Source organism: Eschscholzia californica, unplaced genomic scaffold (assembly GCF_041429995.1).
Source record: "Eschscholzia californica isolate CP2 unplaced genomic scaffold, dmEscCali1.0.p SCAF_3, whole genome shotgun sequence".
In the NCBI taxonomy this organism is placed as follows: domain Eukaryota; kingdom Viridiplantae; phylum Streptophyta; class Magnoliopsida; order Ranunculales; family Papaveraceae; genus Eschscholzia; species Eschscholzia californica.
Window position 1 is genome coordinate 50,434,452 of NW_028238420.1, and position 16,471 is coordinate 50,450,922.

The 16,471-nt window shown below is 38.1% G+C and overlaps 1 protein-coding gene across 1 annotated transcript; it reads left to right on the forward strand.

Moving 5' to 3' along the window:
- The first annotated feature begins 3,341 nt into the window (after positions 1-3,341).
- Positions 3,342-5,129, forward strand: LOC147551431 (UPF0481 protein At3g47200-like). Its single transcript, XM_086668567.1, has one exon. The coding sequence runs from the start codon at positions 3,342-3,344 to the stop codon at positions 5,127-5,129; it is 1,788 nt and encodes a 595-aa protein (XP_086524693.1).
- Positions 5,130-16,471: the final 11,342 nt, after the last annotated feature.

Genomic DNA, 16,471 nt, shown 5'->3' on the forward strand with positions numbered 1-16,471 from the left:
AGTTGGTATCTAACCTCGCCAAGTGTGCAAGAGGTCTTGTTTGAGGCCCTACACTCGCAACAAAAAATATATTTTTTTTTTCAAATATTTTATATATGATTCAAATATTTAAGAGCTCTCCACCCCCAATGTATAAGACCCATATTTTTATGATTTTATGGTCGAATCTTTATTTTAAAGGCATCTTGATCTCTTTTTTTGTTGTTTGTTTATATTTTTATTTTTCTTCGTCTCTATCATTTTCATTTCTTGTCTCTTAACCTCCCTCTATTTCTCTTTGATCCTCTCTGTTTTTCCTTTGTTTTCTCTTTATCTTAGTTACTAAAACGCAAATGTCTTTTTTTTTTCTTTTTAAATGTGTATATTTTCTTTATCTTCCAGTTAATTTCTTATGCAAAAAATATTAGTATTTGTTGTTGAATTCGGATTTTCGCCTCTACAAATACTTCTTTAATTCATATAATTGTGTCTTTTAAATATTCAATTAAATTGTGTTCCTGGCTATATATAATTAGATCAAATATATTTTACATATTCTTAATCGCATTACATAATCATTGCATGCGTTAATACTTTTGTATAAATATATTTTTGTTACGATAATATTCTTTTCAATTAAATTGTTTGGATATTTATCTAATACGTTGCATGTAAAAAGAATTTCGTTCTCATTTTTTATAAAGGGCCCCGGTTAAAATTTCACACCGGGCTCCCAAAATTTCAACCACGCCACTGTCGGTGACACGGGGAACTGAACAATTTAGTAACTGACTAAGTGCCTTTCTAGGGTTGAATCGAGATCATGCAAATGAGACTGTGTTGGTGTGAGTCGTTATGAAATGCTGAATAGCTTTACCGTATTTAATCTATAGACTAAACTGGATATCCACTAATACTTGTCTTGACTAAATTAAACAACACAATGCGAGTTTAAAGAAGGCAACGACTTTGGGGAATAAATAAAAATCTCTGGGGAATAAAGAATTAGTCAATAAAAATTTATTTAGAGGCATATTCTTTTTTTAATCCAAAAATTGCTTGATTGAACATTGCCCCCTAATCTTCGTCTTCTTTCTCTCTCTCGTTCTCTTACTTACTATCTCTCTCTCCCACTGTCTCGTATCATCTTTCTTTCTTGCTCACTCTCCCTCTTTCGCTCTCACTGACTATCTCTTTATCGTTCTCACTTTAGATCTCTCTTTCTCTTTCATTGTAGATCACTCTCATCTCTCTCGGTGTAGACATATCTCTTTGTAGATTAGTTTTTATTTTTCTCTCTCGCAGTCTTTATCTTTCTTTTTCGCAGTCTTTACCTCGTCCTCTCTCTCTTGTGGCATGCATAGATCATTGTGGAGATCGCAGAGTTCGTGACCACGAAACGTTTTGTGCCCACGAAATGTTTTGTAGCCACAAAATGGTCAGGGCCACAAAACGTTTTGTGGCCACGAAATGTTTCGTGACCATGAAATCTTCGAAGGGTTTCGCCAATAACCCTCATCGAGGTCTGGTCTGGCGAAGGGAACACTTCCCTTCGTCGGATCAGTGTCTGTTTGAGAGAATGAGAAAGAGAAAGAGAGAGAAAAAAAACCAATGAGAGATCGAGAGACATATATAGTGAGAGCAATAGAGAGAGATAATGAGAGGGGGAGAGGGAGAAACCGAGAGAGAGAGAGTAACAATAAGTGAGAGAGGAGAAGAGAGAAGCGGAGGCAATGGTGGTCAAAATGGTGGTGGTGGGAAGTTGCGGTGGTGATAGAGAAGAAGATGAAGATTAGGGGGCAATGTTTGATCAAGTTAAGTTTTGGGTTAAAAAATAATATTCCCTCGAGAATGTACAGAAAAACATGAATTCCCTAGAGAATTTATTCCTCGGAGATTATTCTTTATGCCCCAAAACTGCGGCCTTAAAGAATTACATAACGGGATTGTTATCTTATATCGTATTTGTGAGATAGTCCCACATGAAAGAAAGGCGGTATCTAGCAACCACACATATAATGTCTATGTCATCTTCACTCATTGCCAATTGGGGTTTGAATTGGATGACCACAAACTTAACATGGTATCAGAGCCAGGGTCACACGTGATAGGCTTAAAAACCACACGTGCTCCATGTCAACTCGTAAAAAGAAACACACGTGTTAGGCTAACCACGCCACATGTGAGGAGGCGTGTGAGAATAGTCTCACATGGGAGAAGGGTTATCTAGCAATCAAACATATAATGTCTAGGTCCTCTCCACTCATTGCCAATTGGTTTCGAGTTGGATGACCACAAACTTAACAATATTCTCTTCAGATGTATCAAATATAACTGTAGACTAATATTTTGTGCCCCTACTTCAAAGCCTATTTCTTTTGTCTCTCTAAATTTCACGAATTCCGGTTTGATAATTGATACTATCTTTTTTTTTTTTTTTTCTTCTGGGGTTCATCTGAATATGTTAGAATTAAACTTTTTAATTCTTGAGTTACTCTTGTGTCTTTTCATTGTTATTCTCTCTTTGTTTCCACTTATTGTTATTTTATCAGAGTGCCCACTAAAATGGCCAACTGACGTGGATTCATTAAAAGACAAGATTTTTTCAAAGTTTGACTACGGTGGGGATCGCTTTTATTTCTAAATAAGAAAATTTAAGCATTTTAGTGGGCATTCTAGCTGGACACTCTATCATTTCCCTTTTTATCCTGCATCATTTTCTTCTTCAAAATGAAAGTCTTTCATTGATAGAAGTCTCCAATATATAACACAGGAAGACCTCACTGTCCCCCTTAGTAACAAGGTCATAGCATCTGTAGGTGTATTACCAGAACCAAAAACTCTTTTCACGTCGGTAAAAGATAATTGTTGTAAAAACTCCTAAAAGCGAGCAACGTTACATTAAATTTTCAGCCACGTCACTCTATTCTCATAATTTGAGTGTTGACTCGTGAAACTACGAGTATAATATTTATTTATAGTTACTACGATGAACCAGCTAAATAAAATAATCGAATCCATCCTATATCTTCTTGTGGGGGAAGAAATGTTGTTCATGCCTTGACTTCATGAGTCAACTATAAAAAATTCATTAAACCAACTTCTGAATTCCACTTATTGTTATTTTATCAGTCCATCCCACTTGTATTATAATCCATTTTGTTTCATTAAAATCAAGAAATTGACTTTATATTTTCATGTTGGAAAACAAACTTTATTGTAATATATCACTCTTCTCTGTTACTAGAGAAGAAGTTAGCTCTTGAGTGGAGGAGATCTTGAAACAGAGTTCATCTAGGTTTGAATGATTCTCTCTGTGTCTTAACATTTGATAAGCTGTTTATATACCATTATATTGAAGAATGGCGGGTCCAAAAAAGCGTAAAGATCATAAACATAGAAAAGATCATATTGCAGTTGATATTCCAGATGATTTTGTGGATGCAATTAGTGAGTTAGGAGATGAAGATGGCTACTATGATGCAAGGGATGGAGTTGTTGAAATTGAAAGTTCAGAAAAGGCTATTGTTGATTCCACTGAGGCAAAGATTAGGAAAGCATTTCCTTCACCCTTTGGAAGACAATGTAGTATATTTAGAGTTCATGAAAAGTTTCATAAAATGAATGATCGTGCTTACTCACCGGAAGTTGCTTCCATTGGTCCCTTGCACCGTGGCGAACCGAACTTACAAGCAATGGAACAATATAAGTTGATTTACGTAGACGCCTTGCTTCTTCGAACGGCTAAAACAAAATTCAGAGAGCAAAATGATGAAGTCACTGGGAAGAAAGATGAACTTGAAAAAGCAATCCAAATATACTCCAAGCCCACAACAAAGTCGAATTCAAGAAATGTCGAAGAGTGTATGGGAAACAGTAGTAGAGAGATAGAAGTAGAAGAGGAATGTACTGTCGAAACCATTACAGACGTAGAGGAAGAGGAAGAAGGTGAATGCATCGAATCCATTAGAAAGATAGTAGTAGGACCTCCCAAATCATGCGAAACAGAACCAAAGATAAAGGGGTGGTCAGCCATATTACAGAAGTGTGTTTCATATATTAAGAGGATAGAGAAAAAAGGTAGGAAGTGTTACTTAGAACCCATTACTCTCAAAAGCGACGAGTTCGTCCAAATGATGCTAATTGATGGTTTATTCATAATCGAGCTCTTCCGAAGGAGTGTTGGTGAAGTTGAGAAAGACAGGTATGATCCTTTATTTAGTAAAATTGGGGATTTGTCAAGTTTAACTAGAGATCTATTACTCCTTGAAAACCAACTTCCTATGCTTGTTCTTACTGGCCTATTTAAGGTACTTGAAGTAGAAGGCGAAACACAAATCGGGCATTCTCTTAATATGCTCATTTTGAACTTCTTCAATGATTTAGTACCAAGAGATGAAGAAATTCTTAAGGAGTACTCGAAATATAAAGGCAAACATTTACTAGATTTTGTTGCAAATACGTTCCATCCTTCACCAAGAAACGAAGAAATCGTTGATAAGTACTCAAATTATGAATTCAAACATTTACTAGGTACACTATTTAAGAAGTTTCATCCTTCACTTGAAATCGCCCGAGAAACAAAAGACGATTCTTGGAAAGTAATACCAAATGTTACGGAGATGAAGAGATCAGGTATAAAGTTCAAGAAAGGGTCTTCCGACGGTAGTTTCTTAGATATCAAATTTAGTAATGGTGAATTGGAGATTCCTCCTGTAATTATTCAAGACAAGACTGAAATCTTGTTTAGAAATCTTATTGCTTCCGAACAATGCTCGGATGGTCAAGTTACTTATATGAGTTCTTATGCTTTTTTCATGGATTGTCTCATTGATTCCGCAGATGACGTTCGATTACTTTGTTCTAAGGATATCATAAAAAATTATTTAGGAAGTGATAAAGATGTCTCGAAACTCTTCAATAAGCTCTGTTGTGAAGTGATTATCGATCATTCTTATTATTCCGATCTGTGTGAGGAAATTAATACATATTGTAAGAAGGATAGACACATTTGGAGAGCCACTTTGAAGCGCGATTATTGTAATGGCCCATGGTCAACTCTTTCAGTCTCGGCTGGATTTGTACTCCTTATTCTTACTCTTGCTTCAACCACATTTGCCCTTCTTTCTTTCTTTGTTCATCATTCTTGACTAATGAATCTTATGGTGGTATTGTGCCATTCAAATAATGGAATTGGAAATTTTTGGACTGTGAAGGTTCTTGCTAATCTTTGCTGCAATATTGTCTGTTAGAAGAGCGCATTATATTTGTTTTCTTCCATGTGTTTAGATGTTTTTTGGTTCTTGCTAATCTTGTATTGGCAATAGGATATGTTGAATTAAGGACAAATTCTCTAATAGTCCATATCTCAATCGAACAAAGTTTTCTAGAAACAAAATGTTCAAATTCTGTGAAACTACCACATACTTGTATCAAGTTATTACGACCCAACGCTAAAATACCATAAGGGTCCTAGCATGTTAAATTTCTCATAAGTACCCTTCTACTGTATTTGGTATGATTCCCACCCTTTGCCCTTCTTGATTAGTGAAAGGAGTTACATCTACTACATCATTTTCTTTTTATATTATGTATGTTTGTATTATGCATGTTTTGATGGTTTTCAATGATATTTACTTTTCTTATCGTCTTTTAAATATGAATTTTAAACATAAGAGTTTCGTTTGAAGACGATTTAAGAATTAACTAGTCCTCTTTCTCTAATTGTTTCATGATACATCCTACATGCATAAGAAAATATGAAAATATAAATACATAATGTTTACTATAGAACATTTTCATGAGGTGGAGTAAACATAGTGTAATAGGCAGTTTCTAAAAGTTATAAGAGGCGGTTTTGGTGGCGGTTTGGTGCAGCCAATTGAAGAGGCGGTTTGAGTTTCTAATTAATTTGAGTTGCATATGGTCGGTGGATGCATCCAATTTGAGTTTCTAATTAATTGGCACCAAATTTAGAAACCAAAGTTTCTAAATTTCCAAGTTAAAGGTCGGCTTATAGTATTATAAAAGGGGGGTCTTGAGTCTTTGTAAAACACACCAACACAAGCAACAACAACTCTTCTTTAGAGAGAGCTAAAGAGAGAGAGCAAGAGTGAGAGAAATTTTTCATAGTTTTTGAGCGGTGTTAAATTTCTCGGTCGTCGAAGATTTAGTATAGAAGGTTATTACTATACGGTACCATCTTGGGACGAACTTGCGGGTTGTGTTAGTCGTCTTCATCTATCCTTCAATAAAGATTTCTTGTTCGCCCGAGGACGTAGGCTTTAAAGCCGAACCTCGTTAAATTCTGTTCGCATATTTGATTTTGACTTAGCTTTTCGATTAATCTTCATAATCGGATCAATTTCTAGGATAGGTTCGATAGCTTCCGCGATTTTTAGTTATAACAATTGGTATCAGAGCCTTGTTGAGATTGAACGAAGAGAAGATGGGATCGAGAAGTGGTACGGTCAAAGCAGGGAAATATGAGATAGAGAAGTTCAATGGGAAAAACGATTTTTCTTATTGGCTGATGCAGATGAAGAATCTGTTAATCTCGCAGAAATTACACAAAACGTTGACGGGAAAGAAACCAGGAGATATGTCAGATGAGGATTGGGAGGAGTTAGATCTCGAAGCACGGGCTACCATTATGTTGTGTCTTGAGAGGGACGTGGCGTTCCTAGTAGACGGAGAAACAACGGCGGCGGGTGTGTGGTTAAAGCTAGAAAGCAGTTTCATGACGAAAACTTTAACGAATCGGGTCTACTTAAAATCCAAATTATTCACATGTAGAATGGAAGAGGGTTCTTCTATTCAGGAATATGTGAATAGGTTTGACAGGATTATCTCAGATTTGAAGGATATTGATGTTAAGGTTGAGGATGAGGACCAAGCCCTCATATTGTTACTTTCATTGCCTAAATCCTATGAGAACCTTGTTCAAACTTTGATGCTTGTTGGTGATAGTCTAAGCATGGAAGAGACGAGAAATTCGCTATTAGCGGATGACCTTCGTAAGGTTGCTACTAGCAGTATGGCGTCGGGTGGAGTAGACAAGGATCAAGCACAAGGGTTGTTTGTAACGAGGGGGAGGAGTAATGAAAGGGGAAAGGGAAAGGGCGGGAAATCTAGATCCAAATCTAGAGGCTCTTTCAAGAAAACGTGCTTTAGTTGTGGTGAGCTTGGCCACTTTAAAGCGGCTTGTCCAAAGAGAAAGTTGAAGCAAAAGAACGAAGGCTACAAGGAGAAACAAGAGATGCAAGAGGCGGGATATGTGTCAGAAGAGGCGGACGAATGTTTCTCGGTGACAGAGGTGTCTGAGAAGATCTTCGATAAGTGGATGCTTGATTCAGGGGCGTCACACCATATGTGCCCAAATAGGGAGATGTTTACTACCTATAGGAGTATAGATGGTGGTACAGTTATACTGGGTGATGATAGTGTAGGGTTTTATACCCTTCTACTAGTGTTTATAGCGGAAATATGACATCTAATGTCTACACTAGTATTCCCAGGATCACATGCAAAACTAGTAATTAATCTAATGGAGATAGTGGATTACCTTAATCGCTTTTCCCTCAAACTAGTTGAATTGATTGAAGAAGACCAAGAGCTTCAAGTGTAGCTCCTCTACTTGGGACACGAGCAATCAATTTGATCTCCCACCTTGTTGTATAGCTAGCACACCAATGGTGGTTGGATAATAAGAAGACCTTCTTCTTGCTTGACTAGATAGATAGTTAATGGGAATTAGCTCACTTTCTCCTCTCTACTTGATGTGGTAGAGTAAGAAAGCTTAGAGAGAAATTCCACACCTTATTCTCTGCCCTAAGAGTGTTTATATAGAACCCTAATAAGAATCCACCTCCTTTTAGGTTTCCCAAAACACCCTTTAGAATAAGATTTAGGGAAATAGTCGAAAATAGCAACTATTGGTATTTTCTCAATTCCCTAAGGAGATGACGTCCAAACCCAGCCAAAATTGGCAGATTTAATGTTCATAACATAAGGAAACGTCCCTCCAAAAATCAGCCCAATCCGAGCCCTAAAAGTGCCCGAATCGGCTAAGGCCCAAAAACCCTGTTTTTGGCCTTTTTGTACTATCTTTGCCTAATTCCTTTTTAGGCCTATGAGATATGTTTATGGGACACTCCCATGATTATATCTCACTCCCACTAGTCATATCCTAGATCAATTTGTCACTCTTATGTGTAACCCGTTGTAGGATCCGATCGAAGTTAGCCGCGAATTACTTCGTAATTCGACGATCGTAGTTGGTCTCTAGCTACAACTCTACGATCCCTAAATCAATCGGACTTGATGATCTTCCACATCAATTGTCCTATCCGACAAATTGTTCGCATTGTCACCTTGGTCGAAGGACATCTCCTTCAACTCCTTCAGACTCCCACTTGGACTTAGAACAAGTGCAATGCCTCGATTCCCGTGTCAATTTAGTATCCCATCTGATACGTCACGTCATTCAGACTTTCTTGATATCCGAGTACAACTGTAAAAGACAAACGATTAACTTTTAATCCGTTTGAGCGCGGCCACGCATTTTCAGTTGCTACTCATCAAGTGGCCTTGAGACACTTTGTACCTAATGTGATTAGGGTGACACAATCCATTCTTGCGCTCCCACTTAACTTCATGTCTATCCTGTCCTTCCCAGTGTCCGCCTTTATAACCTCCTTTTACGGCGCGGCGTTTAACGGAACCAAAGTCGGGCATTCCTTACATAAGATGAGTGGAGCACTCATGTTTTGAGGAATCTCTCCAATTGTCTTTATGAGAAGTATTGACGTTCATCACGAGTGATGTACTTCTCATTTGAGGGTTATCCAGTGTATAAACCTTTTACACACTCACGTAGTCGAATAGAATATACTATTCCTATAGCCCATGAAACTGCGCTATCCCATCGACTCCCGTGCTAGTCTTCGTGAGTCATTGTTGTCCATGCAATGACCTGGACCAGGGATTCGATAATAAATATTCCAAGTTCACTTAATAGGGTTTCATTCATCAGATCACGTATCTGACAAACCTATTCGGAATGTTTTATCATCAATGGACTGTCGTTTAAATACTAAACCAAATTTAGACGACTTGTGAAATAACTCTATTATTTCTGATAACGAGAGTTGTAAATCTGAGCCTCTTCCGTAAAACTCTTTTTACCCACTCAGTTTTACTCGTCGAGGTTTAAAATTATACCTCATGCCTTAGACTGTGTATGAATCTCATACTATGTCTTAGGTGACAGTTCAGTTTGACTACCGTGGTAGTCGGTTTTAAACTTTGCTAATTATCAATTAATTTGAAGACGGTTATCTTCAACCTTGATAATTTCTAATAACTTTTACTAGAGTTAAGGCTTTTAATTCTTTATGTAGTATTTGCAACAGTTCCCGGCTTAAACACTTTTAGCCTACTTTCCTTCCATGTCTGAAAGTTTGCTACGATGACATGTTCAATTTTGTACTACTTCATCCTTTAGCCTTCTAGGATGTACTAAGTAGTGTTTCGGTTTTCCAATCCGAATTCGGATGTTTAAATGCTAATCATGTCCAACATGATTGACTTTATGTTTTCGAACATAAATGTCTCTCTCATGCGTGCTAGCTCATCGGTGTCTTTTCAGACTCCGATTTTTGCAACGCCCTCTGTCATGAGTTTTTGGGTCGAAATTCTTTTAGACTTTCCGAGTCTTAGATTTTCTGTTTCGGATCTCAAGCATCTCAGCGTACTGAGTCTCTCTAATCCTATCATCCTTTTGATCTATGCTTATAGATCTTCAGATGTCCAAAATGGCATTTTATCCTTTTGTGTGTGGTCCTTTATTGAGTCAGTTCGTTACTGTTATACAACACCTTATGTCGTACTCAATCTTTTGTATGTACTCTGCATACGGACCCGGAAGGTTTGTTTACTCCCACTTACCTTCTTGAAACTCGTGATTCAAGATTTTCTTCATTCTCCAGGAATCAAATTTCTCTGATTGCCTTTTGAATCGAAGATTCTAACTCTTGCGTGCTTTTAATCCGTCGATAGATTTCTGAAGCATGCTTGTGGACATAACTTGATTGGAAGAATCTTTATTCTTCTTGTCTCGTTTCGGGAAACATGAATGTTTCCATCCTTCTCAGTTTTCTATTTTGGAAAACCAATTTAGGTCTTTTGTTGACTTAAATTATCAAGCTTCATGTCTTGACGAGATATGGATTCCACGATGATTTTGGGTTCTAGCCAAAATCTAGAGTCAGTTTCCGTTTCTGCGCAGGTCTTTTATCTCTTCAGAAATAACCTTTATTTTCTGTGTCTTTGAGATTTGACCTTTTAGGGCTTTTGAACAACAATTTGGAATTTTCTCAATTACTTTAAGATATTCCTTTAGAGACACTTTCACTTGTTTTGAGAGTTCTCCGGCGAATGACATTCGCTTTTGTGCGGTGGGTTTATAAGATCATGTCTTTAATCTTTCCTTTTCCGAGGAGCCGCAGTTTGTTGCTCTTGGTCGACTTTAATCGTCTTGTACAAGTTTCATGATTGTTCTTCATGACCCTCCATGATTTCTCTCATGATCGAATTAAATCAACTTGTACTTTTCTCCCACTTATTCTTGTAATAATTAGTGTTTTTCTCCCAGACGACCAGGTGTGCTAATTATTAGAAGAATACTATCATGAGCAACAAACACTTTGTTCTCTTGATTGGTTGTGGAAGAAGCCCAAATTTCTTTCAAAAGAAATTGCGTCAGATATTAGCTAGTTTTGTAATGCTTTTACAAGCTTAGCTGTTAGACGGACTTTGGTAAGTGTGAAAACAATCGTTTATAGAATATGTCCCAAAATATTCGGAAGACTGGCTTAAACCCATCTTTGATCGAATTATGCATAGCAATGTTCGATTACTCCCACTGAATCCACCATCCCTCAGATGTGTTCCATGGAGCGAGTTGGGAAACGTTTTCTCAACTCCTTTGATGGTTATTTAGTATTTGACTCAAGTTTTCATCACTCCAATTTAATCGGATGACTTAAACTCTCTTGTCAAAATGATTCTTTTACTTCGGTTTGTACTTTGTTTGAACCTTTCAAACATTCCGACTTATACTTTATGATTTGTACGTTTCCATACTTCATGAAGTTGTCAGAGTACGTATTTGAAGTTTCTCTCATTAGCTTCTGCAAGTAAACTTATAGGTCTGCATAACACTGTATGAGTCCTAATAGATTACCAGTCTCTATGCCTTTTGAAAAGGGTGACTTTGTCAATTCAGTCCTTAAGACCTAATTGACAATGCTGAAGTTTAATGAGTTTGAATCTCTTGATTTTAGCCATTATCAATGTTAACCTTCAGTTAATTTTACCACTGGTTTAAAACATCATATGTTTCTAGAAGAACAAAATAATCACTATTAAGTTCTAAGCTAGATCAATGTCTAAAAGAAGACTTTGATCCCTTTCAGCATCCCTAGCATTACTGCTTCTGCTCCCTCTTGGATCTTTACTTCTTTTAGTCAAGTATGTGATTTCCTTGAGCTTTACGGAGCCGCACATCCGGTTTAAAATACCTGATGAAGGAATTTCACGATACTTGTTTTTAACTTTGTTAACAAGGATACGGAACCGGAATTCATAATTCCATTCCTTTTGTCCTCCAGGTGCTAAAGGTAGTTTCCTTTTAAATGGTCTAGCCATTATTTTAGAAACATTCACAGTAATGAGGAATACTCTTGATCATGTACTCGGCAACTGCTTTTCTTTGACCAAATGTTTGTCTCACTTGACTGATCCTTTTGCCCTTTTGAATCTCAAGATCTCTTTCTTAGATTCTTTGTACCAAATCTCAAGAACCTTTCTTAGACTGGCTATTCCCGTATGTTCTGCTCAGTTTGTTTGTAACAACCTGAGTGACTCATCTAAGGTCTTTATCAATCTTTGTTCAATCGATATTGAATTGGGTGATAGATGTATTCTGTTGTCTTCCCTTAGGATGACTTTCAGATTGCCTTGAAGGTCTCGTACCTCTCCATTTATGACTTCTGTAGGAATTTCTTCCTTAGTTTGTCTTAATGGTTATGCTAGCATTCATTACTCTTCCAAAGAGAATGTTATACGATTGCTTGCAAATGGCTTTTGACCTTCTCTTGTATGAGTCAACATTGGGATTGGGTATTCTAGTGACCTTCCTTTTGAATCTGAGAACTATTCTCGGATTCATTCTTCCATTCTAGGAAGTGGATCAACACCTCCCTTAGGTGTGATTCAATGTTGAAATCGTTTGTCATCTTAAAACTACAAAAAGAAATGGCAAAGTTTTAAAACTCGTTATCGTTTTTGAAAAACTTAGTTTTCCCACATTATTCAATAAAAATCGTCCCCGATTGAATAAGTGATTCCAAGACCCCAGTTCTTCGGAGTAAAGCGGACGAAGGCCCTACCCTTTGACTCCGTCGTTCCGGGTGAGTGAACTACTTCACTGATCATACCTTATGACTCTTGGTTGATAGATTTCATTAATGAATGACTAATCTATCCTTTTGCCTCGAGTATCCAAGACTCTCTTGCTGATCTCGTTGAGTAGAACCATTTAGACGTGTAGGCCTCTTCTATAGACCTACCCGCATTGTCCCAAGGTAGAGGAGGTACTCTGCGAAGGCCGACCCACCTTCCTCGAACAAGGGCGCAACGAGTGTCTTAATCTGGATAGGCGATTACTCAAGATTACTTTTGGGGACTTTTACGCTAGTCTGGCGTTTGTTATAGTGAACTATTTAGCCTAACTAACATCCACGACATAAAGCGTAAATAAGTAAGTAAATGCGCGCGAGAAAGTAAATCAAGCAGACATGGATCCTAGTATGGCCCCTAACCTAGAAGATCTAATCTCCTTTGGTTTTCTTCTTGTTTCGCCTTTTGGTTCGTCTAGATCTCCATCCTTGAACCTCCATTGATTTCTCCCACTCGCCTTTGGATTCCATCCTTGAGTTTTCTTCAATGGACTCATTGACCCTAAACTCTAATTACAAGACTCTAACGATTCGCAGATCGTATAAACTTGAAATTAAAATTAATTACAAAGCATGCACCCATCCGTGCTTAAAACAAGAATAAAGATATAAATCTATGGCCATACTAGTTTCCCGCATTCACATCACATGCAATCATATAATATATCAAGGCTAAGAATTATATATGCATGATTATCTTGGGAGATACTTTTGTTGACATCACATGTCACATTACGGACCTTGAGTCTAAATTCGAAGAATTCAACTAGTGGTGCGTTCCGGTTTTATCTTTTATGATTTCTAAAATCATCTTTAAGAAAAACTCCGTTTCGGGTTTTGAAAGCCCGGGTCAATTTCGGAAAAACATTGGTTCGATTCTTAATGATTTCATAAATCAATTTAAAGAGAAATCCATTTTGGCCTTCTGGATGGCCCGGATTGATTTTGGAATTATTTGGTTGGAATCGGAAGAAATTTTGGCAAAAACTCCCACTCGAATGATGGTTCCTTTTTGTGGTCCGAAAAGCCTCGAAAAAGCCCGGGACAAGTCCTAGACAAGTCCCGGCCCAAGCCCAGAAAAGGGCTCGGACAAGGTCCGGACATAGCACGGCCCATAGGCCGGCATGTCCTGGCCGAAGCCTATCAAGGCCTGGTCTCGTCCTGGCCGGAGCCAGGACGCTAGTCCATGTACCAGACGCGTCCTAGACGTGTCTGGTGCTGGACCGGACCAGCACTAGGTGTCTCGGACTAGTCCGAGACACCCAGAACCTCCCAGACGCGTCTCCAAGACGCGTCTGGTCGAGTGCTCTGGACGCGTCCTAGACGCGTCCAGGAAGCTCCCTCCGCAGCTGCTGGTCGCGTCTCCAAAACGCGTCCCAACAGCTGCTCTGGACGCGTCTTCAAGACGCGTCCAGAAGCTTCTGTCGCAGCTGCTGGTCGCGTCCTAGACGCGTCTCAGCAGCTGCTCTGGATGCGTCCAGAGGACGCATCCAGGAGCTCCCGGTCCGGCCAGGAAGCTTCCTGGCCGGACACTAGGGTTTTTCAAAACCCTAGTTTCCAAAAATTTTTTTTTTTCTTTTGCAACTCTAAGTTGCTATTTTCCAAATTTAAAACTTTTCTTAAAATTTTGAAATCTTTTAGAACACTTCTAAAATTTTTACAAAACTTGTAGAAACTTTTAAAATTTCCAAATTTTGTTTTGAGAGTTTCCCAAAACTCAAAACACTTCTTTTTAGAACACTTCTAAAATTCCAAAAATTTTTGTTTTTCAAAAGTTTCCAAAACTTGAAAACAACTCTTAATCAAACCAATTTTGGATCAAAGTCTAGGTTTTTGAAAACTTTTTCAAAGAACAATTTTGAAATCTATTTGAAAAATTCTTGAATCCCATTCAAAATCAATCAATTTCTTATGTTTAAAACTCTTTTAAACATAACTATCAACTAAATCAAGCATGGATTAGTCCGAAATTCAATCTAATTGAGTTTTAAAACACTTTTAATCATCAATTTGATTCTTAATTTGAAATTCATTGAATCCCATTCAATATTATCAAATTGTGAGTTTAAATAGTTTTAAAACACTTTTAAAATATTTTTATAAACTCAATTTATCAAACTATCAATTATATCTAATATGAACTAGTTCGATTCTTAGCAAAAACTAGTTAATAGCAAGAGGCTCTGACGCCACTGTAGGGTTTTATACCCTTCTACTAGTGTTTATAGCGGAAATATGACATCTAATGTCTACACTAGTATTCCCAGGATCACATGCAAAACTAGTAATTAATCTAATGGAGATAGTGGATTACCTTAATCGCTTTTCCCTCAAACTAGTTGAATTGATTGAAGAAGACCAAGAGCTTCAAGTGTAGCTCCTCTACTTGGGACACGAGCAATCAATTTGATCTCCCACCTTGTTGTATAGCTAGCACACCAATGGTGGTTGGATAATAAGAAGACCTTCTTCTTGCTTGACTAGATAGATAGTTAATGGGAATTAGCTCACTTTCTCCTCTCTACTTGATGTGGTAGAGTAAGAAAGCTTAGAGAGAAATTCCACACCTTATTCTCTGCCCTAAGAGTGTTTATATAGAACCCTAATAAGAATCCACCTCCTTTTAGGTTTCCCAAAACACCCTTTAGAATAAGATTTAGGGAAATAGTCGAAAATAGCAACTATTGGTATTTTCTCAATTCCCTAAGGAGATGACGTCCAAACCCAGCCAAAATTGGCAGATTTAATGTTCATAACATAAGGAAACGTCCCTCCAAAAATCAGCCCAATCCGAGCCCTAAAAGTGCCCGAATCGGCTAAGGCCCAAAAACCCTGTTTTTGGCCTTTTTGTACTATCTTTGCCTAATTCCTTTTTAGGCCTATGAGATATGTTTATGGGACACTCCCATGATTATATCTCACTCCCACTAGTCATATCCTAGATCAATTTGTCACTCTTATGTGTAACCCGTTGTAGGATCCGATCGAAGTTAGCCGCGAATTACTTCGTAATTCGACGATCGTAGTTGGTCTCTAGCTACAACTCTACGATCCCTAAATCAATCGGACTTGATGATCTTCCACATCAATTGTCCTATCCGACAAATTGTTCGCATTGTCACCTTGGTCGAAGGACATCTCCTTCAACTCCTTCAGATAGTATATGTAAAACTGTGGGACTCGGAACAATACGGATCAAGATGCACGATGGAGTGGTGAGAACATTGACGGACGTAAGACACATACCCGATTTGCGGAAAAATCTAATTTCCCTTGGTGTGTTGGAGCGGAACGGCTGTAAGATAATTATAGAGAATGGCTCCATAAGAGTCGTTAAGGGTTCTTTGGTGGTAATGAGAGGTACTCGTTACGGTAATTTATACAAACTTTTGGGGACAACAATTACGGGAGATGTAGCAGTAGGAATCAGTGGAAGGGATCCAACGGCTAGTACGAGGCTTTGGCATATGCGCCTTGGGCATATGTCAGAAAAGGGTCTATCTTTGATGTGCGGGAAAGGCTTGTTGAAGGACATGAAGAAGCCTTGCATGGAGTTTTGTGAGCATTGTGTGTTCGGGAAGGCACACAGGGTGACGTTCTCTACAAGCAAGCACAGGAGCAAAGAGGTATTAGACTACGTACACACCGATGTCTGGGGACCGGCAAAGTTACCTTCCAAGGGTGGTTCCAGGTATTTTGTTACATTCGTTGATGATCATTCGAGATTTGTCTGGCTTTATTTTCTGAAGCATAAGAATGAGGTATTCAACACATTCCTGGTGTGGAAAGCAATGGTTGAGAATAAAACTGGTCGAAAGCTGAAGACGTTAAGGTCGGATAATGGGACCGAGTACACGGATGGGGCATTCAAGGAGTTTTGTAATCAGGAAGGCATTGTGAGGCACTGGACAGTAGTAAACACACCTCAGCAGAATGGAGTCGCAGAGAGATTGAACCGTACACTACTTGAG

Excerpts from the sequence above, each read along its gene's own strand:
- LOC147551431 (XM_086668567.1), top strand. The coding sequence starts at position 3,342 with ATGGCGGGTCCAAAAAAGCGTAAAGATCATAAACATAGAAAAGATCAT.